Source organism: Erpetoichthys calabaricus, chromosome 13 (genome assembly GCF_900747795.2).
Source record: "Erpetoichthys calabaricus chromosome 13, fErpCal1.3, whole genome shotgun sequence".
In the NCBI taxonomy this organism is placed as follows: Eukaryota; Metazoa; Chordata; class Cladistia; order Polypteriformes; family Polypteridae; genus Erpetoichthys; species Erpetoichthys calabaricus.
Genome location: NC_041406.2, coordinates 23,136,612 through 23,162,916, shown reverse-complemented (window position 1 = coordinate 23,162,916; position 26,305 = coordinate 23,136,612). Strand labels below are relative to the sequence as shown.

At 38.4% G+C, this 26,305-nt stretch overlaps 1 protein-coding gene across 2 annotated transcripts in view; it reads left to right on the top strand.

Annotated features, from left to right (window-relative positions):
- Positions 1 to 26,305, top strand: part of parp10 (poly(ADP-ribose) polymerase family member 10) — a 60,091-nt gene that overhangs the window by 22,196 nt on the left and 11,590 nt on the right. Inside the window, exons 3-8 of one of the 2 annotated variants that reach the window (XM_028818031.2) lie at positions 2,666 to 2,911; positions 5,780 to 6,010; positions 6,218 to 7,191; positions 9,322 to 9,534; positions 19,984 to 20,116; positions 20,418 to 21,371. In XM_028818031.2, coding sequence (XP_028673864.2) covers positions 2,666 to 2,911; positions 5,780 to 6,010; positions 6,218 to 7,191; positions 9,322 to 9,534; positions 19,984 to 20,116; positions 20,418 to 21,371 — 2,751 coding nt within the window. The remainder of the gene's footprint in view (positions 1 to 2,665; positions 2,912 to 5,779; positions 6,011 to 6,217; positions 7,192 to 9,321; positions 9,535 to 19,983; positions 20,117 to 20,417; positions 21,372 to 26,305) is intronic. The other variant, XM_051935532.1, reaches the window with a different exon arrangement.

Here is a 26,305-nt window from a genome sequence, read left to right as displayed (position 1 = left end):
AGCTATCCCTGAATCTACTGGTATGAGTGCCAGTGACCCTGTACTCTTTGTCAGAAGGGAGGTGTGAAAAGAGAGGCTGTGCAGGGTGGGTGAAGTCTTTAATAATTCTGTTCGCCTTTCTAAGTCAGCGTTGTTCTATATGTTCTGAAGCGAAGATCACTGGGTGCCATTAATATTGTATGCCACCTTCACCACCCTATATCCTAAAGCAAGCAGGCACCCTACCAGGTGTGATGCACCCTGTGAGGATGGAATCCCCTGTGTACCTGTAGATGTTTGTAAGAACAGTACAATATGGATTATTCTTAAAAAAAAAAAATAATAATAATTGTTGACATAATGATCAATAACCTTTTCTCTTCTCCTGGTGATGGTTACATAGTAACACATGGTACGCATCTGAGCATCTTTGAAAGCCTTATCCTGTATAAAAGCTGAATTATATATATATATATATATATATATATATATATATATATATATATATATATATTACAGTAATCCCTCCTCCATCGCGGGGGTTGCGTTCCAGAGCCACCCGCGAAATAAGAAAATCCGCGAAGTAGAAACCATATGTTTATATGGTTATTTTTAGATTGTCATGCTTGGGTCACAGATTTGCGCAGAAACACAGGAGGTTGTAGAGAGACAGGAACGTTATTCAAACACTGCAAACAAACATTTGTCTCTTTTTCAAAAGTTTAAACTGTGCTCCATGACAAGACAGAGATGACAGTTCCATCTCACAATTAAAAGAATGCAGACATATCTTCCTCTTCAAAGGAGTGCTTGTCAGGAGCACAGAATGTCACATAGATAGAGAAAAGCAAACAAATCAGTAGGGCTGTTTGCTTTTAAGTATGCGAAGCACCGCGGCACAAAGCTGTTGAAGGCGGCAGCTCACACCCCCTCCGTCAGGAGCAGACAAAGAGAGAGAGAAAGACAGAGTTTGTTTTTCAATCAAAAATCAATACGTGCCCTTCGAGCTTTTAAGTATGCGAAGCACCTTGCAGCATGTCGTTTCCGGAAGCAGCTGCACAAAAGATAGCAACGTGAAGATAATCTTTCAGCATTTTTAGACAAGCGTCCGTATCGTCTAGGTGTGCGAACAGCCCCCCTGCTCACATCCCCTACGTCAGGATCACAGATAGTCAGCGCAAGACAGAGAGAAAAGTAAGTTGGGTAGCTTCTCAGCCATCTGCCAATAGCATCCCTTGTATGAAACCAACTGGGCAAACCAACTGAGGAAGCATGTACCAGAAATTAAAAGACCCATTGTCCGCAGAAATCCGCGAACCAGCAAAAAATCCGCGATATATATTTAAATATGCTTACATATAAAATCCGCGATGGAGTGAAGCCGCGAAAGGCGAAGCGCGATATAGTGAGGGATCACTGTATATATATATAATATAATATTATACAGTAATCCCTCACCTATCGCGGGGGTTACGTTCCAGAGCCCCCCGCGATAGGTGAAAATCCGCGAAGTAGCGACCTATATTTATTTTATTATTTATACATATTTTAAGGCTTTATAAACCCTTCCCACACTCTTATAAACCTTTCTCACTCTCTTGTTAACCTTTCCCACGCTCTTATAAACACTTCCTATGCTCTTAAACACTTTCTACATTCTTAAACACCGCAGGCCAACACTGCACACTGCACGCAGCGATCAGATGTCAATGTGTCTGCACTCGCTTTGTGAAGGGGGGCAGCTGAACTCACGCTGAGCAGAAATGAACTTTGTGCTGCTTCTGCCAAAATGCCTGCTTGTCGCTCTGCGCGAGGAGTGTGTGTGTGTGTGTGTGGTTGGGTGTGTGTGTGAGAGCTGAACGCACCTTCGCTCAAACCCCCCCTCCCCGGAGGCACAGTAGCTCCTGCCACTTCGCATTGTCAAGGGGGTGGGGAGCTGAATGAACGCTAAGGAGAAGTGGACTTTGTGCTGGCTTTGTGCTGCTTGTTGCTCTGCGTGTCAATAATTTAAAAGCATGTACATCACCAATTTTCCTGTCTCACTGTCTTGTCTTGCGTGAAGTTAAAATGTTTTATAATAATGAGATGTTACTCATATCCTTAGCCCGACATCCACATATCATATGTGTTAACAAAGTGTGTTTTATAAGTTTACATGTGTTTAAAGCATGTGGGATGGGTATTTAAGGCTTAAACTAAAAAAATGTTTATTTATATGGTCTTTCTATATCGCGGATTTTCTCCTGTTGCTGATGGGTCTGGAACATAACTTCCGCGATAGGCGGGCAATCACTTGTATTGAAAAACCCGCGAAGTGGTGAATCCGCGAAAAGTGAACCGCGAAGTAGCGAGGGATTACTGTATATATATATATATATATATATAATATAATATAAAATAAATAAAAATTATTATTTTTTTTTGTTCCAATAATTTTAACATCATTTATGGTGTGTTGTGGTGAATTGACATGATCCTTTTCTGTAAAATGAACTGCAGAAACAATGTATTTGTTATTGCAGTAAACATATGAAGTGTGACAAACGAGAGGAGACTATTCAGTCCAACAGACTTAACTTTGCGTGGATTCTACTAACAGCTTGATCTTCCACACAGCTCACCCAGTGTTACATGGGTACATGTTGAATGTGACACTTCTTAACTATTTGCTTTTTTTGCTTTTTAGTTGCTAAAAGAGTCCTGTCCAAAGGAGTACACGTTTTCCACGGTTTTGAAATTAGTGTTCGGGAGCCAATACCTAAGGACCCTGGGAAGCTTTTGTTCTGTGGAATCAAGCCAAGCACACCCACAGACATTTTGGAAATCTTTATTGAAAACATCTCTGGAGTCGATACTGAAGACTACATATTATATCCTGCACTGGAAGAGGGCTTGGTCCTTGTACAATTCCACACACCCCTGTCAGAATTAGGTAAGGATTAGGAATGAATTTAACTATCGACATAATCCATATACAGCATCAGTTTCAAATGGTAAATTAAGAGTTGAAGATGCCAAAGAAAAAAAAAATACAAATACACCTTCCAGTAAAAATATTAAACTAGTCTACATATTTTCATGATGCCGCATCAGAGGAAGGATGGTGGGTTTTCTTTTTTTTTTCTTTAAATAAGCACTTGATTTTTGGTTAATATTAAGTAAAGTTTTTATTTTTTAACTGTATATTGTATCGTGATTTGTTGGTCCCACACAGCTTTGCTACTTTCACATACACTACAAGCTTCTTTCTATGATGTTTAGCCGTACTTATTGTAATGTAGACTTGGATTCCTGCCTTAGTTGGTGTAAACAAGCAATGCTTTTTACATGCACTTTGAATCACATCAGGCTTGGGTAATACAAAATTTTAAAAGGTATTGTGTCACATAATGTTTGCCAGTGTTCTTTCATTGCACTTCTGTCAAAAGAAAGTGTGTGTGTGAAAGCAAAGAGACAAGGGCAGGATGTAATTCTTCTAGCCTGTGAGAACAGTCATTAGGTGTTTTCCTGAACCAATGAGCTCATTTGCGATGTAGGCCCTGGGCCACTTTTGTGTGTTGTGTTCCCACTGAACAGCATGAAATGTCACCTTTATGCAAAATATGTGACATGTAAAGATTGTTTTTATGTAGTGTATGCCACGGCACACCAGGGAGGCAGCTATGAAGAGTGACGTGGTGGAAAGCGTAGTGATCTATCTTTACCGATGACTTTCCAAAGTCCAAACTACTAACCGATTTGTAAGATGGCACCAGTGCTTTTGATCAACCAATCAGGACAATTCATTACACAAGGCCCACACATAGTAGTTGCTGGCTGAATGAAAAGTACATACCCTGGAGTACGAGGGTTTTTTTTTTTTTAATATATAAAGTACCCAGAAGTACAGATGGCCTGACTTCCTATAGTGGGAATGCTAAGAGTTCAGGGTTTCTGAAAAGTCCCTTGTTCCTGGAAAAAGGTTCCTGTGGTTTGTTAACCATGCATTCATAATGCAGATTCATCTCGTAACCTAAACACACTCCATTTTAGTGAGTCGATTGAGCCTGTGGCAAGCCAATTTAGTATTTAATCCCTCCACAGTCAAAATTGAAATTGCTGATATTTTAGGATTTAAATTTGGTATTAATCGTTAATGTTTCATCCATCCATCCATCCATCGTCCAACCCGCTGAATCCGAACACAGGGTCATGGGGGTCTGCTGGAGCCAATCCCAGCCAACACAGGGCACAAGGCAGGAACCAATCCAGGGCAGGGTGCCAACCCACCGCAGTCGTTAATGTTTCAAAAATGAATAAACAGAGACACTCCTTTAACCTTTGTATACAGTGTTTTCATCTGTCATGTGAACACTAATGATGGCTGTGTTATTTCCAAATTTGGAATATGAAACTTGGATGTTTTGTCAGTGTGAGAGGAGCATGGAGTAAGTTGCATGAGCCTCAAAGTCAGAATTTTTTATGTCATCATATGCTGAGGTTACTGTTTTCAAGCAATTTTATCAATTATTTATCTATAGTTGTTTAGCATGGACTTGCCTTCTTGCTAAATTATTTTAAAACTAGGCATATGTAGTATTTTATTATTATTATTAATGTCTATAGTTTTGACTTATATTGAGCAATCAAAATACTTTGAAGCTTTGTCTTGCAGCACTTATGTTTGATGTAAGTTGACCTCTTTTTTATGGGTCAAATTGGAAGAATACAAGAGAAACTTACAGATATGAACTCTGAAGAAAATTAAAACACTGTACAGTCTCCCAGAGCAATTCTGTTTCAGCAGTAAGCAGTGTAGCTGCTACTGTACAGCGGACATGATCAGTAAACTAGCTTGCTCTAATAAAACAATCCCTTTTTTGCTTTCCATGCTCCAGACACTCCCCAAACCTTAAAAGTCTATGGACACCAAGGGGTGCCATTTTGAGTTCCGCCAGAATGCCAAACACTGTCTACCATATGGACATCGAGAGATGCTGTTTTGCTAGCTCACTTGTTTGACAAGTTTACAGAAAGCATTGAAACTTCTCACTGCCATTGATGCTGCCATCGATTTAAGCATTCTGTAATCAGCTTTGTCAACGGATCATGCTGAAAGGCCGCACTATGTTCCAATTCCATTATGACAAGTTGTTTTTTCAGTCCTAAGCACCTCATTCTAATTGAATTTGGCCTGTATTTGGTAAATTTTAAGGCATTTTTGTGATAGTTCTACTGCTGCCCCATTTACTGCTCTTATGTTTTTTATAAATAATGCTTCACCTAATAACACAACTTTTCAGGTCAAATCATTGTGAAGAAAGTACCTAATCTCAGAAATAACAAACTTATCCTTTCGTTACTGTATATAATGGTGTGACGGTGTCTGGTATTGTATGTTGTTTAATTGTATTTATCTTACTTGTATGTATAGAAAGTTCTTCAGAACCACAGTATGTTACCTGGTAATAATAAATTGGAAGAATAGAGGCAAAACATAGTAATGATGAATCATGGGTAGTCTTGAACTAAATTTATGAAGAATTCACATGCATTGTAAAAATCAAAATAGATGTGTGTTTATAAATGGAACTCTTTCAGTGTTGGGTACTTTGTGTGCTCTGTAATGCATCTTGTGATGGAGCTTCTTGTTAAGTAAGCTAATGACAAATGAAGATTTGATACTATCAAAATAGTCATTTTTAATTATTTTTTTTCTTCATTGGCCTACAGGTTTTTCTATTAGTATGTTTTGGTATGCCTACTTTTCTGAAGAATTTTTTTTTTTACGTGTATGTGCTTTAATTCAAATTTTTAACAGATATTCAAGCAATGAGGGAGAGGGCAAGCAAACGGGTTCTGGATGGAGCAAAAATTGAATTGGTTCAGGTAAAAAGGACGGATTCTGTGCTGGTGACAAATTTGCTTTCTTGTACATCGGAGGATATGCTGAGCCTGTACATTGAAAACAAACGAGGAGGTGGCGAAATTGTGAAAGATGTAACTATGTTGGATGGAGGAATGGCCAAAGTTACACTTGAAAATTGGCAAGGTAATAGTAATTATCCAGTCCATCTTGGGTATTTTTTTTTCTTAATCAATGTAAACATTTATATAAATTTTTTTTCATTTATTATTTAGCACTTTGCATTAAGTTTATAATTTGTGACATCATTATAGTAAAATAGTTTCACTTGTAAAAGTTTAATGCATACATAGTGATCATTAATGTTTATTTACATCCTCTTTTCTTTTGCAGCTGTTGACCGATTAGTTCAGAAGATGCTTAAATTGGACGGGAGGGATTTATTGGTCAGACCATATTTTGACTGCTTTCTTCCATCACACAATGTGCAAAATTCTTCAGTTATTGCAAATGGTACAGAAGGGAATCGTGATAGCCAGGAAGAAGACATATATCAGGATTGCATGATGGAAGTGTCTGTCAGTGGCATGGAGAGTGAATGTGATGCCACCAATGAAACTGCTAAATCAACCTGCACAAGCAAAGATAGTATTTATTCTAGAATTATTTCACTTTCTGATTCCGATAAAATTACACTTCTACAGTGTAGCAGTGTAATTCAGCAGATAACTGAAAAGTGTTCTGAAATTAGTATCAAAATTACAGAAAATGAAATTGGTGTCTATGGCCCTAATGTTGCTATAGTTGAACAGCAGGCTAGTAACATCATGCAATTCATGACTACCGTGGCACAAACTCAGTTTTCATTGGATGCTGGCAAGGCGGCATTTTTATCTAACTTAACTGTTAAAGAGCGTATACTTGAGGCACTGAAGAAGGAGCACCTATCTGCCATTTACAGTGTATCTGACAGTACAATCGCTGTCACTGCACTTTCTGGTGACATGGTTAAAGCGGCCTGTGATTTGATCAGATCCTCTGTTTGTAAATTTACAATCCCTATAGAGGCTGACTATAAAGACATTTTTTTACAGGAATGGCCAAATCTGGTCAACAGTTTACATTGCTGCACTCATTCATTTTCAAGTCAAAAAGATCAGATTGAAATTATAACCCTAAAATGCCTAGAAGAGGAGAATAAATGCAAAATTGACACTTTCCTCAGCAATAAAGTTCGTCAAGAAACAGTGATTTCCATGGAACCTGGAATGCTCAAGTACATACAAAACTACTGCCATACGATCTTGGAAGATCTCTCTCAGGTCTCTATATTACCTTTGGAAGGAGAGGGCATCATTGGATTAAGAGTATGTATCTGATATTACTGCAATATATACTTATACTTCATACAAATGTAAAGTGGATCTCCATCTTACAGAGGTGCATTAGCTTCAATCGGCCATTTTACTGTCAACAATTATATGATTTTAAAATGTTTTTGTATGCACCTTTATAAAATTTCATATAATGGACAAATGTGTTGGTACCCCTCCGTGAAAAAAGAACCCACGATTGTCTGTGAAATAACTGACAAAAGAAATTGGCACCCATCATTTGCTTTAGAGTTTTGATTTAACAGAATATTTCAAGTAATAACTGAAATGAAAATGGCATGACAAAAATGAAGGAACTCTACACCTAATATTTTGTTGCACAACCTTTCAAGGCAATCCCTGTAAACAAGCAATTCCTGGAGCTCTCAGTGAGCCCTTTGCACCTGTCCACAGGTTGTTTTTGTCCCACTCTTCCTGAGCAAAGTGCACCAGTGGTGTCAGGTTTGAAGGGGTCTTCTCCAGACTACATGTTTCTGTTATTTCCATAGACGTTTAATAGGGTTCAAATCGGGGCTCATTGAAGGCCACTTCAGAATAGTCCAATGTTTTGTTCTTAGCCATTCCCAGGAGGTTTAGCTGTGTGTTTTGGCACGTTATCCTGTTGCAGGATCCACGACCTGTGACTGAGACAGAGCTTTCTGACACTGGGCAGTACATTTCACTCCAGAATGTTTTGATAGTTTTGAGATTTCATTATTTCCTGCACAGACTTGAGGCATCCTGTACGAGACACAACAAAGCAAATCCAAAAACATAAGTGAGCCTCCTCCATGTTTCACAGTAGGTATGGTATTCTGTTTTTTTTGGTTTTTTTTTTTTTGAAAGCTTCATTATTTTTTTTTTCTCCCCCATCAGTGGACACCGAGCTGAAACAACTTGCCAGAAAGCTCCAGTTTTGTCTTCTCTGTCCTTTGGATATTCTTCTAGAAGCATAGTGGCTTATCAATATGCATTTCAGGAAAATTCCAGTCTGGCCTTTTTTTGTTTTTCTTTCAACAGAGGAGTCCTTCTGGGTCTTCTTCCATTGAGCACACTGTCACTCAATATGCAAAGGATGATGTGATCAGACACTGATGGATCTCTTGACTTTTGGAGTTGAGCTTGCATCTCTTTGGAAGTTGTCCTTTGCTTTTTGTCTACCATTCTCACTCTCCTTCTGACTATTCTACAGTCCTTTTTTTTTTTTCTTTTGTGGCACCATCAAGGGAGGTTGGCTACAGTCCCATGGGCCTTTTTAAAAGTCTTAATATTTACATTTCTTGTCATAGGAACATCAAGCTGCTTGGAGACGGTCGTGTAGCCTTTGCCTTTTAACATGCTTGTCTATAATTTTTCTTTCTGATCTCCTCAGACAGCTGTCTTTTGCTTTTTATGGTCCATGTTAAGAGTGGGACACAAAGTGACACCTCCACTTCAATCAGCTATCTGATAGCACAAAGGGTGACCTGTGATATTAATTAAAAGAAAACCGCTTGTTTGAAAAAATCACTCTTATCCAATGATGATATTATTATAGATATGTATTTTCTAGGGGTACCAACAAATGTGTCCAGTCCATTTTAGGATATATTTGTAGAATAAGCAATACTTTGTCTCTCTTCATATTTGTTTTGCACAACTCAATGACATATGAAAAGCATGCAGGTATACAGGGGTCACTCACTTTTCATTTCATCACTTTGTATGAGGCATACAGCACTTCAATGGGCTGTAAAGGAACCTACAAATTTGCCCATGTATGTTACATTGAAAAATTTTGCTATAACATAAAAGTAGTGGCATAAATTTAAACATTTAAGCAACATGTTTAAACACTGAAGTGTAGTGTACATCTTGTGTTTTTATAAAGCCATTTATTTACCTTAAATATTTACTGTTTTTACCAATAAAGAATATTTAAATTAGACCTTCTTGTGATGTATACCCAAGAACCTGGTATAGCTATATGTGATGTGTTTTCTCCACTTAACATTTAAGTTTTATAATAGATGGTGAAATTAAATAAATTCCTGACTTCTCCATGCATGTAAAGTTGCTCTGTAATCAGTGATTGGTTTCAGTTCTCTACATTTACCTTTTATTTGCTTTTTATATGTTGTGCAGTTGCACGGTGATGAATGTTCTCGCCAGTTTGCTGAAGAGATTATCTGTAGCGCCATAGATTCTGTTCATACCAGAGCCATCACTCTGACTGCCCCAGGAGTAGCCCGATTCCTTGTGGATGAACAGGGCACAAATATTCTGAAAGAGATACAGACGAAATTCCAGTTGGTCATAAGCTTGGAGAGGGTTTTGTGGACTCCACTGGAATCAAGGGTAAGGAACATACTTTCATTATTTACACCAAATCAAGTTTGAAAAAAGTACCTTGAAATATTACAGTAACAACAAAAATACAATTTGTAATAATAATGTTGACCCCACTGGAATCTCTAAGATTTTTTTTTTTTTTTCCATTATTAATGTGTGGCCATTAACGCAATATTGACCCCCTTCATTTTGACACAAACTGCATGCCCAACCTACCTGGAAAGGAATCTCTCTTTCCCAAGGTTTCTTCCATTTTTTTTCCCTACAAGGGTTTTTTTTTTTTTTTTTGGGAGTTTTTCCTTGTTTTCTTAGAGAGTGTCAAGGCTGGGGGGCTATCAAGAGGCAGAGCCTGTTAAAGCCCATTGTGGCACTTCTTGTGTGATTTTTGGGCTATACACAAAGAAATTGTATTGTAATAATCATACAAATTTTACAATAATAATCAAAAATTCAGGATGACATGATTGTTGCATCAATTTTGCTTAATCCATAATAGTTTCAGACAGTATGCCCTATGAGGAAAATTCAGCAAGTGAGAAACAAAATAACTTTATGAATATAATTATTAACAAATCTTAATAGTTTGAGCAATGTAGACTGCATGTCATTTTTTTTTCTCGTCTTTTTGAAAAAGCTTGTAGAAGTGAAGCCTACCAGTGAGCCAGAAATCTATCCAAGTTGTATTGTTAGCAGCACGGACACTGCCAAAGCTGATTGGGAAAGTTTTGTGTACTAAGAAAAAAATGTTGTGGTTGATTATTATTAAAATTATCACATCTGTACACTTTAATTACGGTGTAAATAAAAAATCCCACACTAACTTTGTAGGAACATACAATCTCTGTTGAGGTGTTTTTCTGTAAGAACACAACTCTTATAAATTAGGACACTCAATTACAGTTACGTTACAAAGTCTGGTGCTTTGTTGAGGTTTTAAACAAAAGCAGTGCTAATAAGTTTATGGTGTGTAATAATTTAGTTATGATCCAGTATAAATAATTATCATGAAACTGCATTTGTGTCATGTCGCCATTTCTCACATGCAATGGAAAAACCTAGTAGCTGCCATTTTTTTTCCAAAATTGAGGGTTTTTTTTAGTTTTTGGAGTTACTTGGTCTTTCCTGACATTATAAGTATGTTCACAGTATTTTACATACTGCAAGACGAAAACCTAGCAACTCCACTGACCAATGAGGAAAGACCACCTCCCAATGAAAACGTTGGATTATAATCGCGTGATTTAAATGCTGTGACTGCATGATTTAATGGCAGGTGTTCTTTTTGTGGGTAAAAAAAACAATTATTATGTACACGAAGCTCAGGAAAAATGAAATCTAGAGATCTTTAATTATGGGGGCAACTTCATTTTCTCAATTTGCCAAAAACTTGGAAGATGAGACATACTAGGTTTTTCCATAAGTGGTGAGATTTGTACCTTCAGTATTTTATGCCTGTTTTTAGAATGTATTTCATTGCTGCTAGGGGCTGCCTCTCAAAGCAAAATGTCATACGTCACAAATGCTTTAGCTTTCTTTAACATTGTGCAGCATCATACATTAGATTCTTCCCTTGAACAACGTCAGTCTTTCACCTCGTATTTTTACATCTTCTGATTCACAATTCATAGCATTTCACTTTTCAGATTTGTTCATGTTTTTAGCGGCTTTACTAACAAATCCTTGTGTATTAAAGCAGTATTGGAACAAACTGTGTTGCTACACCCTCTGAATAATCATTTGGACACTGTTGCATTGTGTATTGCTATTTTAATGATTAAAAAAGGCAATTAACAAATGAAGACTGACAGAGCATTATAATCCTTAAAAGTGTAGGTCTTTCCTTTTGAGAAATTGTACCGTCAAAAGGAACTTGGAAACTGGAGAAGACTGACAGGCCCAGCGGCCTCATTTATAAAGCTTGCATATACATAACAAGACTTAAAATGTGCATACCCAACTTCCCACACAAACATCGGGATGTATTAAAGGGCATTTGACAGGGGACTGGGGTATGTTTATGGCAACTCTGACCCATGCATACGCAGCATTTTGGAGAAAGTGGGAAATGCAACCAAGCCAGCTAAATAATGACTCGCACTTATAATATAACTAGCTGCTTGTGGTCTTGGAGACAAAAACAACTTGAAGTTGTAATATAGTTTTACTATATTCGTGAACTTAGAAAGGCAGCCGCTGACTCTTAAGAATTACCCAGGGCAGAGAACGTGGACCCACCTGTACTTGCTGCCCCACTGGCTTTCGTAAGAAGATACTGGCAGTACCATATCTTAGCTTTATCATTGGCGTATGAGTCCTGTTAATCTTTGTCTCAAGAAAACACCTTCAGATAGACAATGTTTTTAGGAAAACTTCAAGCCTTGCCCTATGTTGCTGAGATGTTTCACTTGCACATTGTTGAGCCACGGGGATTACTTAATTTTGACGTTGTCATCTGTCATTAGCATGACATTTTTTGTTGCACAGCGGCATTTGCTGCACACAGGTCTTTTGTAGCAAGCGATGAAAAAATTTAAAGTACATGCATGCGCCATCTAGTGGCTGTCGTTCAATGTGAGCAGAGCAGACTGCTCCATATATATATATATATATATATATATATATATATATATATATATATATATACACACACACACACACACGCACACACACATTAACACCTCAAAAATGATGAGTATGATACACAGACTGCATTTTAGTTCCTTTTAACAGGTCCAATGTTGCATATTTGCACTGAAGAACTTTATTCATCAGTTTATATCAGCTACCTGTTGTCACTTCGCAGGGAACTGGCTCACAGGTCAGAAATATCTTTTCTCAGCCAGGCTTCATGCTTTCATGCCTGCTGTGCTGGAAGCCATTAACCAACCAGCGAGGGGCTACATCCTGTTTAGCTATGATGTGGGTAACATGTTTTTTGCCAACATAAAAATGAAGTTACTCCTAAAATAATCTGAGCACTTCACTGTGTATTACAATAAGAGCATCTAGCGAGAATGAAGTTGCTTTTGTAGCCATGAGCCGTGACATTCCAATAACGCAAATTGTCTGTAATGTCAACTGATGATGTGGCTTAGTGACCCGAGTCAACCCATGATTTGTTTTATTTTGAGGCCAAGTAGCTTTGGCAGCTGTGAAGGTATACTGTAAGTGTTGGCTGGCTTATTGGTAAGGCAGCAAACCAAACCCTCAGTTTTTTTATGCAACTTGTACTATTCATTATAACAGCAGTCCTGTCATTACATGTGCAAGGTAATAGCGGCTATCTGTTTAGAACACTGGTGCTTTATGGCTTTCCCTGGCCCCCAGAATGTAGAGGAGAGGCGCTATAATTCTGCATTTGATCTTGCGCTCTCCGCTGATGTTTCCAGAAATTGTTGACCCATCAAGACCCCCCCATAAAAATGCATTCATGAGATAGGCTGCTTTTCCAGCCAGTGAAGTTGTGCAGCATCATGATTGAATATGTAGGAGTTGGATTTGCAGGCTGCATGGATGGATGTTTCAGGGTGGTGTTTGAGGCACATTCGTGTACGCACATTTACCTTTCATCATAATTTCTAAAGGGAAAATTGCATAGAAAAATACTGTACATATTCCAGGTTTTATATATGTTTTTTTTTTGATGTACGCATATTTCATAAATTTTATAAGTAAGGTCTAAGGTCTGGCAGACCCAAAGCTATAAGACCAAGAGAAGACAAATTGGTGGAATTCAACAGCTTGTGTGACAGGAACCTCACAGGACAGTGACGGAAGTAAGCTAGTGTTGCTTTCAACTGTGAAGATAAAGCTTGAAGCTGCAGGTTTGACTTGTTCAGTTGCAGTAAGAAAGCCATAGCTAAACTTGCAAAATAAGACAAAGAGTCTTGTCTGGGCCAATATCCACGTACAGTGGAACCTTGGGTCACGGCCGTAATTCGTTCCAAAACTCTGGTCGCAACCCGATTTGGTCGTGACCTGAAGTAATTTTCCCATAGGATTGTATGTAAATACAGTTAATCCGTTCCGGACCATACGAGCTGTATGTAAATATATATACGCTAGCGCTCTCTCTCTCTCGCTCACTCGCTCGCTCACTGCACAGGGAGAGATAACTGTCTGTGAGGGAGTTTTCAGCCAGTAAACAAATAACCTCCCTACTCACCTGATCTGGCCCCCAATGACTTTTTTCTTTACCCGAACATAAAGGAAATATTGAAAAAAGACATTTTTCATCACATTCAGGACATCGAGTGTAATACAACGACAGCTCTGATGGCTGTTCCAGAATTGCTTTGAAGGGTGGACTAGGTGCTGTTGTTGGTGCATAGCTTCCCAAGGGGAGTACTTCGAAGGTGACCTTAGTGAAATTCAGCAATGAGGTACTTTTTCTAGGATGAGTTCATGAACTTAATTTTCAGACCTCGTATTTATATGAATGTGAAATAGTTTTGGTTCTCTGAAACTGTCCATTGTTTGCATTTACAAAACACATACTGCACTCCTGCATTAAATATGGGAGCCAAAGGGAGAATGTTCTACACATTCCACACATTTTTGTTTCTATACAAAAGAAAAGCAGCAAAAATACATAAATAAAACAAACAAAAAACACAACATCAAATGAAAGAATAGTCCCCTTGATGACTCTCGTAAACCATTCCAGGAATTTTCCCTTTCTCCTCCATGCCATAGCAAGATAGAAAAAATCTTTATGCTGTCTAAAATACCATGGTATACATGTGTAGGTGACACTTTAGAAACTGTCGAAAGTAACTGGTTTTTAAACATTATTTTTTGAAAATCTGTGTTCTGTATGGATAGGAGTGTGAGTTCAGCATTGAATTGGGGCATTTTAATCACTCAAATTGGGGCCTTGCAGTTTCCCACAGCACAGTTGCCATATCAGGTCATGAGCAGCCAGTCCATATGGTCTCTACAGTGTACAGGTTGCTCAGGATCTGGTGGGACGTATGGACTTCTTCAGCCTCCTACAAAAACGTAGGTGCCTTTTGAGCCTCTGTTTGAGCACAGAATGTACTTTGCTATTCATCCATGTTTTCTGATTGGGCGATGGGCCTGATTTTTCTTGTAGCTGCAACATCATGAAAACATTTCCTGATGAAATTAATTACTAATGATACATATTCTTCTGTGTTAGTTTATGGCCCCACCGTGGCCAATGTTTTGAACGTTTTCCAGAAAATGCTTTTGAAGTCTGTTACTGCTACTGATCTTGAACCCCCCCCCACCCCACCCCTTCAGTTTGCATATCAAGTAGATCTATGGATGATGCCTTCAACATGAGCTTTCATTTTGTGGTGGAGCACCTGGACTGTAAAGGAACTTATGTCAGAATACTGTTTGTTGACTTCAGTGTAGCTTCCAACACCATTGCCCTACACTTCTACAGACTTATCTGTATCCTTCCGTCTGTAAGTGGATTTATAGTTTTCTGATAAACCTGAAACAATATGTTCATGTGGGCTCCCACCTCTCAAACTCTCTATATTAGTACAGGTGCCCCTCAAGGCTGTGTACTTTCCCCTCTACTTTATTCTTTGTACACCAATGGCTGTAGGTCCACCGATGCTTAAGTTAAAATTTATTAAGTTTGCTGATGACACCACCATTAATGGTCTAATTACTAATGGCAGTAAAACACCATCTTGTGTCTTGGTGTGCTTCCAACAACCAAGTGCTCAGTAGCACCAAGACAGTGGAAATGGTCATTGACTTTCGCAAACAGCTGTTACACCCTCTCCCACTAGACATTGATTCTGTAGTCCAATCTGGTGGAATCCTTCATATCTTTTGGCACAACTATCACATACACTCTCAGCTGGGACAGTAACATCACTAAAAGGTCACAGCAGAGATTTTACTTCTTACACCAACTAAAGAAATTAAATATTTCCCAGCCAATCCTAGTTCATTTTTACAGAGCCATAGCTGAAAGTATAGTAATGTTCTCCATTGTTATCTGGTTTGGTTCAGCAATGGCTCACTCCAAATCTAAATTACCGTATGTTGTTAGGTCTGCTGAGAAAATAACCGGCTGTGCCCTTCCATCCGTGTCAGACCTGTATACATCTTGTGTCACTAACCATGTCAAAAGGATCACCACGGATTCATCTCGCCCAGCTCATCACTTGTTCTAAAAACTCTCCTCTGATTAACGCTTAAAGTCAATTAAAACTAAAACGGACACCTCAATAGTTTCTTTCCCAGAGCCATAACCTTTTCACACCAGTAATTTAGCCTGTCTTCTTTGTATATTCTTGCATTCTTTCATATACTGTATGAAGGTGTGTGTGTGTACAGTGTATGTACATATGTGTGTGCACGTGCATATACAGAAGACTACACACACTTGTACATCATCATTTGTACATCTCTTTATAATTGTCCTATTCTGCAACTTTGTTTGACGTTTTTCTTTATAATTTATGCTATTTGTTATTTGTATGTGATGTTATGTTCCGTTATAAACCGCTCCAAATCTTCCAAGACCTGTACACTAAGTACTGGCAAATAAAAGTGATTCTGATTCTGAAAACAGTCCAGGAGGATGAATTCTACCCCCATTTTTGTTTCAAGCTGATCAACTCATTTCAGCAGCTGGCAGTATATGGAAGCTGAAAAAGAGAGATGTTTGCTATCGGCTAACTACAATGACAATAACCCCCTCCGGATATGGGTATTCTTGATGCTGTTCGCTCTAAGCATAATTTGAGCACCTCTTTGATATTAGCAACTTCAGAAAAATAAACACTGGCAACTAAAAATACACTGAGCTCTCCAGGCTGGCGAAATGGTCAGCGTTTTATTATTAAAGGTTTCTAATGCAGTGAACAGAAACATATTGTATTTATGTTAAATTTGCATGTATTTGCTTAACAGATGATTTTATCCAAAGTGACTTACAAAAGAGGTGAACGTAAGTAAGCATCACTCTGGGGGACTGTTTGGGAACAAGGGTGATAGGACAAGGTTACAAAACCGATCAGAACAAGTGAAGAGCTCAAAACATAAGCAAGTTACAAAAGCCTATATGTTAGTGTTGAAGCAGGCAGACACGGCAGGGGCACCCTCAGCCCCAATGAAGGCACTTGGAGACTCAGGACAGAAAGCAGAATTAAGCTTTATTGTATGGCGCGCATACAGACTCACTTAAGATGGAACAATGAGTCCCCAGCAATGGGCACCTTTTTATTTTATTACAATTCTTATCATTGAAGTCATTATTCTTCCTCGTCTGACTTCTAGCATTCCATTGCTCTAGTCCTGCCTCTAATTAATTCCACCAATAATTCTTAGTTAAGGGGGTGTCAAACCCCGCTCTGTCCATCTTATCTGTTTGATAAGGGCTATTCTATCCCCCTACAGTGATTTGCAACCAAAGAGTTCACATTCCCCTCTCTAAAGCGAGGGCCCAATTCTTCAGCTCTCCAGCACATCTGACCTTTTGACATATGAAAAACTAGTGTTTTCAGGCTTCTACAAAATAATAAAAATATATCTAGCATAAGCCTTTTTAATTCTACCTCTTGCTTCTTAATGCTTAGTGACATCATATTATATCTACTTGTCTATTATATCTAGTTGTCTCAAGTCTTGCGCACACAGGGCAAGTGAGAATTTTGAATGGAGGTGGGCAGCTTGTGCCACCAGCTACGAGTAACACGTGAAAAGAGTCTGAATTGTGATTTGATGGCACACAGGGGTATCGGTCATCTGCAGACTTGAGTGAACAAAAAGCTTCACAAATGTTTCCATACAGTGCCTTGCAGCAGTATTCACACCCCTTGACGTTGTCTTATTTTGTTGCATTACAACCTAGAATTGAAATGGATTTTTGGGGAGTTAGCACCATTTGATTTGCACCACTTTAAATATGCATTTTTTTCTGTGACACAAACAATAAAGACAAAAAAAAATGAAATCCTGAGTGTTCATAGGTTTTTATCTACCAGAGGCAAAACTTTGTAGAGTCACCTTTTGCTGCAATTCCAGTTGCAAGTGTCTTTGGGAATGTCTCTATTATCTTGGCTCATCTCTCCATTAGGATTTTCATTCATTCCTCAGGGCAAAATTGCACCAACCCCTGCAAGTTAAGATGGGTTGTGTTGGTGTACAGCCAACGTTGTGCCACATATTCTCCATTGGATGGAGTCTGGGCCTTGATTTATTTGGCCATTCCAAGACTTTTAAATGTTTCCTTTAAACCACTCCAGGGTAGCTTTAGAAATATGTTTAGGTCATTGTCTTGCCGGAAGGTGATCCTTCCTCCCAGTCTCAACTGTCTGGCAGACTGAAACAGGTTTTTGTTAAGAATTGTTCAGTATTTAGTGCCATCCATCTTTTCTTCAATCCTGACCAGTTTTCCTACCACTGATGATGAAAAGTCATCCCATGATGGCCAAAGAGTTGAATTTTAGTCTGGTCTGACCAAAGAACCTACTTCCATGTGTTTGGGTAGTCCTCCACATGCTGTTGGGCAAACTCCAAATGTGTTTTCTTATTTATTTTCCTTTAAGCAGCGACTTTTTATTTGACCAGTCTTCCATTAAGCCACACTCCGTGGAGTGCACGGCTTAAAGTGGTCCTATAGATGGATACTCCATTCTCTGCTGTGGATCATTGCAACTCCTGCAGTGTTATCCTTGGTGTCTTCGTTGCATTTGTAATTAATGCCCTCCTTGCCTGGTATTTTGAGTTTTGGTAAGTGGCCTTCTGTTGTCAGGTTTGTGGTAGTGCCATAATCTTTCCAGTTTGCTCAAAAGGATTTACTGGTGCTACATGGGATATATATATATTTTTTTTATAAACCAACCCTGATCTACTGTATACTCCTCCACAACTTTGTCTCTGATCTGTTTGAAGTGCTCCTTGGTCTTCATGTTGCAGAGTCAGGGGCCTTTCAGAACAGGTCTGTTTATTCAGATGTCATGTGACACTTTGATTGCACACAGGTGGACTGAAATTAACCAATTGTGTGACTTCTGAAGTTAATTGGTTAGACCATTATTTAATTTAGAGGTTTTATACTAAAAGGGATTGATACATATGCACTCACACCTTTTCAGTTTTTCCAGTTTTTCAGTGCTATCGGTATGTCCTCAGGACCCCAATCCATTGAACTGAATTAAGTACAAGTATGTTTGATAATGTTATGTTTATGGGTGGGGGTTGATGTGTTTCGAACCTAGTTTTGTTAAACTTGACTTGCTTGTATGGAATGTTATTTGATTTTAATAAAATCAGTAAAATGCAAATATATATATATACTGTATACTTTCCAGCTGCACTGTATATTCACAGCGCATCACTTTTTCCACATTTTTTACAGCCTTATTCCAAAATGGATTAAATTCATTTTTTTTCTCAGAATTCTACACACAACACCCCATAATGACAACGTTTTTGCGAGGTTTTTGCAAGTTTATTAAAACAACGACCCTAAGCACACAGCCAAGATATCAAAGAAGTGGCTTCAGGACAACTCTGTGAATGTCCTTGAGTGGCCCAGCCAGAGCCTAAACTTGAATCCGATTGAACATCTCAGGAGAGATCTTAAAATGGCTGTGCACCGACGCTTCCCATCCAACCTGATGGAGCTTGAGAGGTGCTGCAAAGAGGAATGGGCGAAACTGGCCAAGGATAGGTGTGCCAAGCTTGTGGCATCATATTCAACAAGACTTGAGGCTGTAATTGCTGCCAAAGGTGCATCGACAAAGTATTGAGCAAAGGTTGTGAATACTTATGTACATGTGATTTCTCAGTTTTTTTATTTTTAATAAATTTGCAAAAACCTCAAACTTTTTTCACGTTGTCATTATGGGGTGTTGTGTGTAGAATTCTGAGGAAAAATATGCATTTAATCCATTTTGGAATAAAATGTGGAACAAAATGTGGAAAAAGTGATGCGCTGTGAGTACTTTTCAGATGCACTGTATATACAGTATATAGGCAGATAATGTTTATCTACTATGTCATAAAGGTATGTTTGTGTAAATATAGTACCGCAGCATTTTACCGCACAATGTGTGATAAGATGAGCCTGAGTGCACCCTTACTATTTCATAAAGATCAGACATTAACGAGGACAAACTTAGGGAGCTCAGTCTTTTCTTTAGCTTCACTTGAAGACATCCCCTGCTTACTCCATTTCTCTTGGTTTTTGCTTCATTTGCCATTCAGAAAGTGGCAGCTTGGTAGCTCCTGGACTTAAGTGCTGGCGATGTCTTGCGCTCATAGTAATAAGTAATTAAGTTGAAGGGTACATCTAAGAGGGTCTTATTAGAGTGTGTATGCCTGGTAATCAACTTTGTAAGCACCACAATGAAACATAGTGCATATAAATATTTACACAAAGACATTGGTGATTTAAAGACTTGCTTTAATTTAGTATATGTTCCCTAGCTAAAATGCAGCATTTCTATCTTAATTCAGGATATTTGGGGATCTGCAACCAATTTTACATTTATGAACTCCTTTGAAAGAAATTCTTCATCTTGTGAAGACAACATTCTGTCTCCAGCTCATTCTGGTGTAATGTTTAATGACCTTAATAAACCAGTTCAAGGTAAATATTTATTTTTTGAAGTGTAAAGTTAAGATTATGGTTTTTCTGAAGAACTTTTAACTGTTCTGGCTTAGCTGGACATTAGAAGGCAGTGATAGCGCAGGCCTCAGTTGAACTTGTCTTAAATTATAAAATTTGACAACATTTGTGTTTTTTTTATTTTACATGGATCTTTATTAAATAGACATTTATAGAGAATAAATTGCCTTTAAGAAATTACTTTTGGGAATTCAAAAATTGTTAGGTGTTTTTCTATTCCAGTATTTCTATAAGTATTGTTGGTATTAATTTTTATTTGCAGGCCTTTTAGAAGAGGCTAAACGTCTGGTGTCAGTTATTGGAAAAGAGTCGGATAGCCTTCCCAGAATATATACTCAGATGGGCAACTCTGAAGAAGACCTCTACACAGATGAAAATGTCAGCTGTTCAGACAACGAAGATGTAGAAGTAATGGAGCAGTCTGCAAATGAGATCGAGTTTGTTGCAGCTTATAGTCCAAATGAAGTAAAGAGTACAGACAACAATCTTGAAGATGATGCTATGCTTTCCCTCGCCATTCAGTTCTCCATGGATGCAAAAGATTCAGAAGAAGAGCTGAAGAGAGCTCTTGAAATGTCTAAGAGAATGGCTGATAGCAACGGTGCCCCTGCATTGTCGAACGTGACTGGTGCCTTTGTGAATTGTATTGAGGATGAAGTCAAGGCGGCTCACAAAGCAGAGATCCTAGTTTATGCTGGTTACAGTACTGATCTTATCAGAGTAGACATAGCTTTAAATAAAAAAATAAGTTTGAAACAAGCAGAAGAAACTGTTGAAAGCAAGTCATTCATGAATTTGTCCGAGCACTTGAATCACTGCATAGACCTTATACAAAGGAAACACGCTGTGGATATTAGCATCCAGGGAACGTGCGCCAAAGTACAAGGATTTCAAGAATATGTCTCCGAGGCAACTCGTGAGTTAAACATGATCATTCTCAAACCTCCACCCCATTTACCTGATCCCGATCTCCTAAAAAGTGTTGAGTGGGTCTGGTACAATATGCAATCAAAGCCTGTTCCTTATACGCCACGTGATACTCTCTTAATAGAATGTGCTTGGAAGCAGAAAGAGAAGAAAATTGATATTGATCTTGATAAACAACCCTGCATAATTAATTTTGAAAAGATGGAGCAGTATAACATCGCTGCTGGGACATCTTTCCCAATTGCTAGGAATCCAAAGAGCATTTTATACAGGCATAATGATCTTGTTGGTATGTACTTGTATTCCTTTATGCTTTTCATATATAATAGTTCTTGCTTAAATAAATACATGTTGATGTTTAATTCAGAAATTTCTCTGCATTACAAGCACTTGATATTAGAATAGCAATACAGTAATCCCTCCTCCATCGCGGGGGTTGCGTTCCAGAGCCACCCGCGAAATAAGAAAATCCGCGAAGTAGAAACCATATGTTTATATGGTTATTTTTATATTGTCATGCTTGGGTCACAGATTTGCGCAGAAACACAGGAGGTTGTAGAGAGACAGGAACGTTATTCAAACACTGCAAACAAACATTTGTCTCTTTTTCAAAAGTTTAAACTGTGCTCCATGACAAGACAGAGATGACAGTTCAGTCTCACAATTAAAAGAATGCAAACATATCTTCCTCTTCAAGTCAGGAGCAGATGTCAGAGAGAGAGAGAAAAAAAGCAAACAAATCAATAGGGCTGTTTAGCTTTTAAGTATGCGAAGCACCGCGGCACAAAGCTGTTGAAGGCAGCAGCTCACACCCCCTCCATCAGGAGCAGAGAGAGAGAGAGAGATAGAGAGAGCCAGAGAAAAACAAACTGAAAAATCAATACGTGCCCTTCGAGCTTTTAAGTATGCGAAGCACCGTGCAGCATGTCGCTTCAGGAAGCAGCTTGCACAGAAGGTAGCAACGTGAAGATAATCTTTCAGCATTTTTAGACAAGCGTCCGTATCGTCTAGGTTTGCGAACAGCCCCCCTGCTCAATCCCCCTACGCAAGAGAGAGACGGAGAAAAGTAAGTTGGATAGCTTCTCAGCCATCTGCCAATAGCGTCCCTTGTATGAAATCAACTGGGCAAACCAACTGAGGAAGCATGTACCAGAAATTAAAAGATCCATTGTCCGCAGAAATCCGCGAACCAGCAAAAAATCTGCGATATATATTTAAATATGCTTACATATAAAATCCGCAATGGAGTGAAGCCGCGAAAGGCGAAGCACGATATAGCGAGGGATTACTGTAATGATTAATATTTTGAATAAGCTTTATGTACAGTAGAAGTTCTTCATTATTTCTGAACACTATGGATATCAAACTCAAACACAGCTCCTGTAGCCACCATTCATGTTCTACTGACATATCCCTATGTGGGATGTAATAAAGTATGAGAGAGTCCTTTGTAATAAAGACTAAAAATCTAAATCTCATGTGGCATTAACGAAGAGAAAAAAATTATATCCTGAATAATATTCAGTAATTTGATCTTCTGCTCTTATACTAAATTTCTCATCAAATGACATAGTGATGTCTTTTTTGGTACTTTTTATGCCAGTCTGTTGCATCAGGAGTCTGATTATTTATTAATGCATGTACAGTGCCTGGGTGTTTTTCCTGCTTTGTTGCATTACATCCTGGAATTAAAATGTCTCTCTAGTCTCAAATTTCTGTTAAACTAAAACTGGTTTTCCTCAAGAGTTGCCCTATATCTAGTGCCATCTATCTTTCCTTTAGTCCTGACCAGTTTTCTTGTCCCTGCCGATGGAAAAACATCCCCACAGCATGATGCTGTGACGGAGAGTGTTGGATTTGCACCACACTTGGCATTTCCTATAATGGCCATAAAGTTCAGATTTATTCTTGGTCTGACTACAGAATTTTCTTCCATATGTTTGGGTCGTCCGCCACATGCTGTTGGGCAAACTCCAAACGGGTTTTCTTATTTATTTTTCTTTAAGCAGTGACTTCTTTCTGGCCTCTTTTCCATAAAGACCCACTCTGTGGAATGTATAGCTTAAAGTGGGATAGATACTCCTATCTCCGCTGTGGGTCTTGCAGCTCCTTCAGCGTTTTCCTTGGTGTCTTTGATTAATGCCCTCCTTGCCAAGTCTATGAGTTTGGGTGGGTGGCCTTCTCTTGTCAGGTTTGTGGTGGTGCCATTTTCTTTCCATTTTGTTGTAATGGATTTAATGGTGCTTCATGGCATATTCAAAGTCATTGTAATTTATGTATACTGTGTTTGCATTACCAAGGGGGGCTACTACAACATCACCCACCCCCCATTCTTCAACAGTACCTGTTGTGGTAGTTGTGGTATTTGTACCGAACTAAAAATTTTAGTATCAATCCAACATTAATACACAGTACAATGAGAGTCCTATTTACAGCGCTATGAAAAATTATTTGCCGTCTTCCTGATTTTTCTGTTTTTGCTTGTTCATTACACTTGTTTCTGATCACCACACAAATTTAGTATAATATAAAAGTCAACTGGGGTTAACGTAATATGCAATTTTTAAATGATCATTTGATATATTGAAGGAAAAGTTTACCAACATCTCTATCACCCATGTGAAAACGTAAATAACCACCTAAACTTAAATACTTGGTTGTTCCACTTGTAGCAGCACTGACTTCAATCAGACACTTCAAGTAACAGGAGATCAGCGTTTGACATCTCTGTGGAGAAGTTTGTCTTCACTACAGAAATTTTTTCAGCTCCGCCACACTGGAGGGTTTTTGAGTATGAACGGCCCATTCAAGGGTCCTGCTATAACATATACATTTTTTTTCTCCTTCTTGTCAGAGGTGGATGTGCTCTTATGTTTTCGGATTATTGTCCTGCTGCATAATCAAATTGTGCTTAAGCTTCAGATCACAGACTCCTGACCGGACATTCCTCTTCAGTACTTTCTGGTAGTTTCTCTCAGTTATGCCATGTCACCCAGGACTTGAAACAGCAAAGCATCCCACACCACCACACTACCACCACCATGATTGACTTTTGCCATGATGTTCCTATTGTGCTAGCTTTGCAACAGTTGCAGTGGGACCGATGTCTTCCACACAGTTCCAATTTTGACTTATCAGTTCACAAAAGGTTTTAGGGATAGTCAAGGTGTTTTTTTGGCAAGTTTTAGATGAGCCTTTGTACACTCTGTCTGTCTAATGGTGAAATCATGAACACTGATATTAAGTGACCGGAGAGAGGCTTGCAGTTCCTAGGATGCACATTAGGGTTTTTTGTGACTTCCCAGATGAGGATTCAATGTGCTCTTGGAGTAATTTTGCTGAGCTGGCAACTCCTGGATAGATTTACCAAACTGCTCTTGACCTGAGGATAAAACGTGACCCATAGTCTAGTGGCACAAGTGACAACGGTCCTGCTCTGTTTGCCAAAATGGACAACGTAAGAAAAGTGACACTGTAGCATAACAGAGGTCTTCAGTAATATACTGTTTGCATTGCTAAGGCCCAGTCGAATATGGGATCCTGCATTTTGTCTCCAAAAAAGTATCTACATGAATAGGAGCGATGACTTGAGCACTCGTATCCTTGCATCTGAAGAAACAGAGGCAGAACTCCGTGAATATTAATTTATGTTTCATCAACAGTTCAGACCCAGAGATCTGTTTATGCAAGACCGTCAACCATGCTTGTTGGGGACCAAAGATAAAAGACAATATAAAAATGGTGTTAAATGTGACAAGTAAACTGGGGCAAATATAACATGGCTCAACACACTCTTGCTATTTGCACCATACCATAATCATGAAATGCACAATAAGTAAGAGTAATAACTTTAAAAGATGGTCTTCCGCCATGCCAACTGGACAAGCAAGTCTGAACATCCGCTGTATAAAAATGACTTTTTCTGCCTCATTTCCTATATTTGGTACTGTGGGTAGATGACCCTCAATGATCGTCCCAGTGTCTATAGAACACAAAAGTTTAAATGTTTAATTTTGCACATAGTTATTACTAGCAAAATACCCGCGCTTCGCAGCGGAGAAGTAGTGTGTTAAAGAGGTTATGAAAAAAAAAGGAAACATTTTAAAAATAACGTAACATGATTGTCAATGTAATTGTGTTGTCATTGTTATGAGTGTTGCTGTGTTTTATATATATAAAATACACACACACACATATAAACATATATATACATATACATATACACATATATATACATATCTACATATATATATATATATATATATATATATATATATATATATATACATATACACATCCACACACACACACACGCTTTATGGGTGATGATTGTTTTACTCTTTTTATCTTTATTTTATTTTATTGTACAATCAACTCCTATCTGCGCACAGCAGGGCAGCCGTGGGCGGATGCGTATGGTGTATTCACTCCATGTTATCGTGCATTGCGCTGTCAGTGGTATTTTGATAAAAGAATTTGAACAACATATAAGAAGCGTATAAATTATTAAACAGTAAAACATTAACATTTAAGAAGTAAAGTTACATTAAGTACTACTGCAGTGCCTTCGGGTATACCTCATTTTTTGTTTGCCCATTACATGCTTAAATGTATACATTTTTTGGTGCACCTACCCGAGAACACGCGACATATAACTGAGCGTGGGAGAAGCATGGATTTTAAACACGCGTTGAGTTCATCTGCTGGTCTCCCTCGTGGAATAACTGGTAATGTTTGACTAAAATGTACAGCGAGTAAAACGACATTACCTCCTATTTTTTTTTTTACGATCTCTGAGATCTTGCTTTTTTCGGTTCAAGGCTTCATAAGCTCTTTTATGTTGTATGGTGTACTTATCACAAACCATCATCTTTGAATGTTGCAAGACTCTCGCCTTGTATGTAGATCGGGGTAATTACATTCATTGCATTCCTAGTCTGAATCACAATCTGATTGTATGGGTGGTTACCTGGCACTGTAGGGTTGCCACCCGTCCTTTAAAATACGGAATCGTGCCGCGTTTGAGAATGAAATTGCGCGTCCCGTTTTGAATCAATACTGGACGGGATTTATCCCGTATTTTTTTTATCATTTTTTTTTTAAAGCAGCGTCTCATGCAAATCATCCCACACGCATTTTATGAAGATGTCTCCTTTCCTACTTTTGATTGGGTAATACTTGATGTCATCGTTAGTTTGATTGGTGTTTTTTACTGTCCAGTGA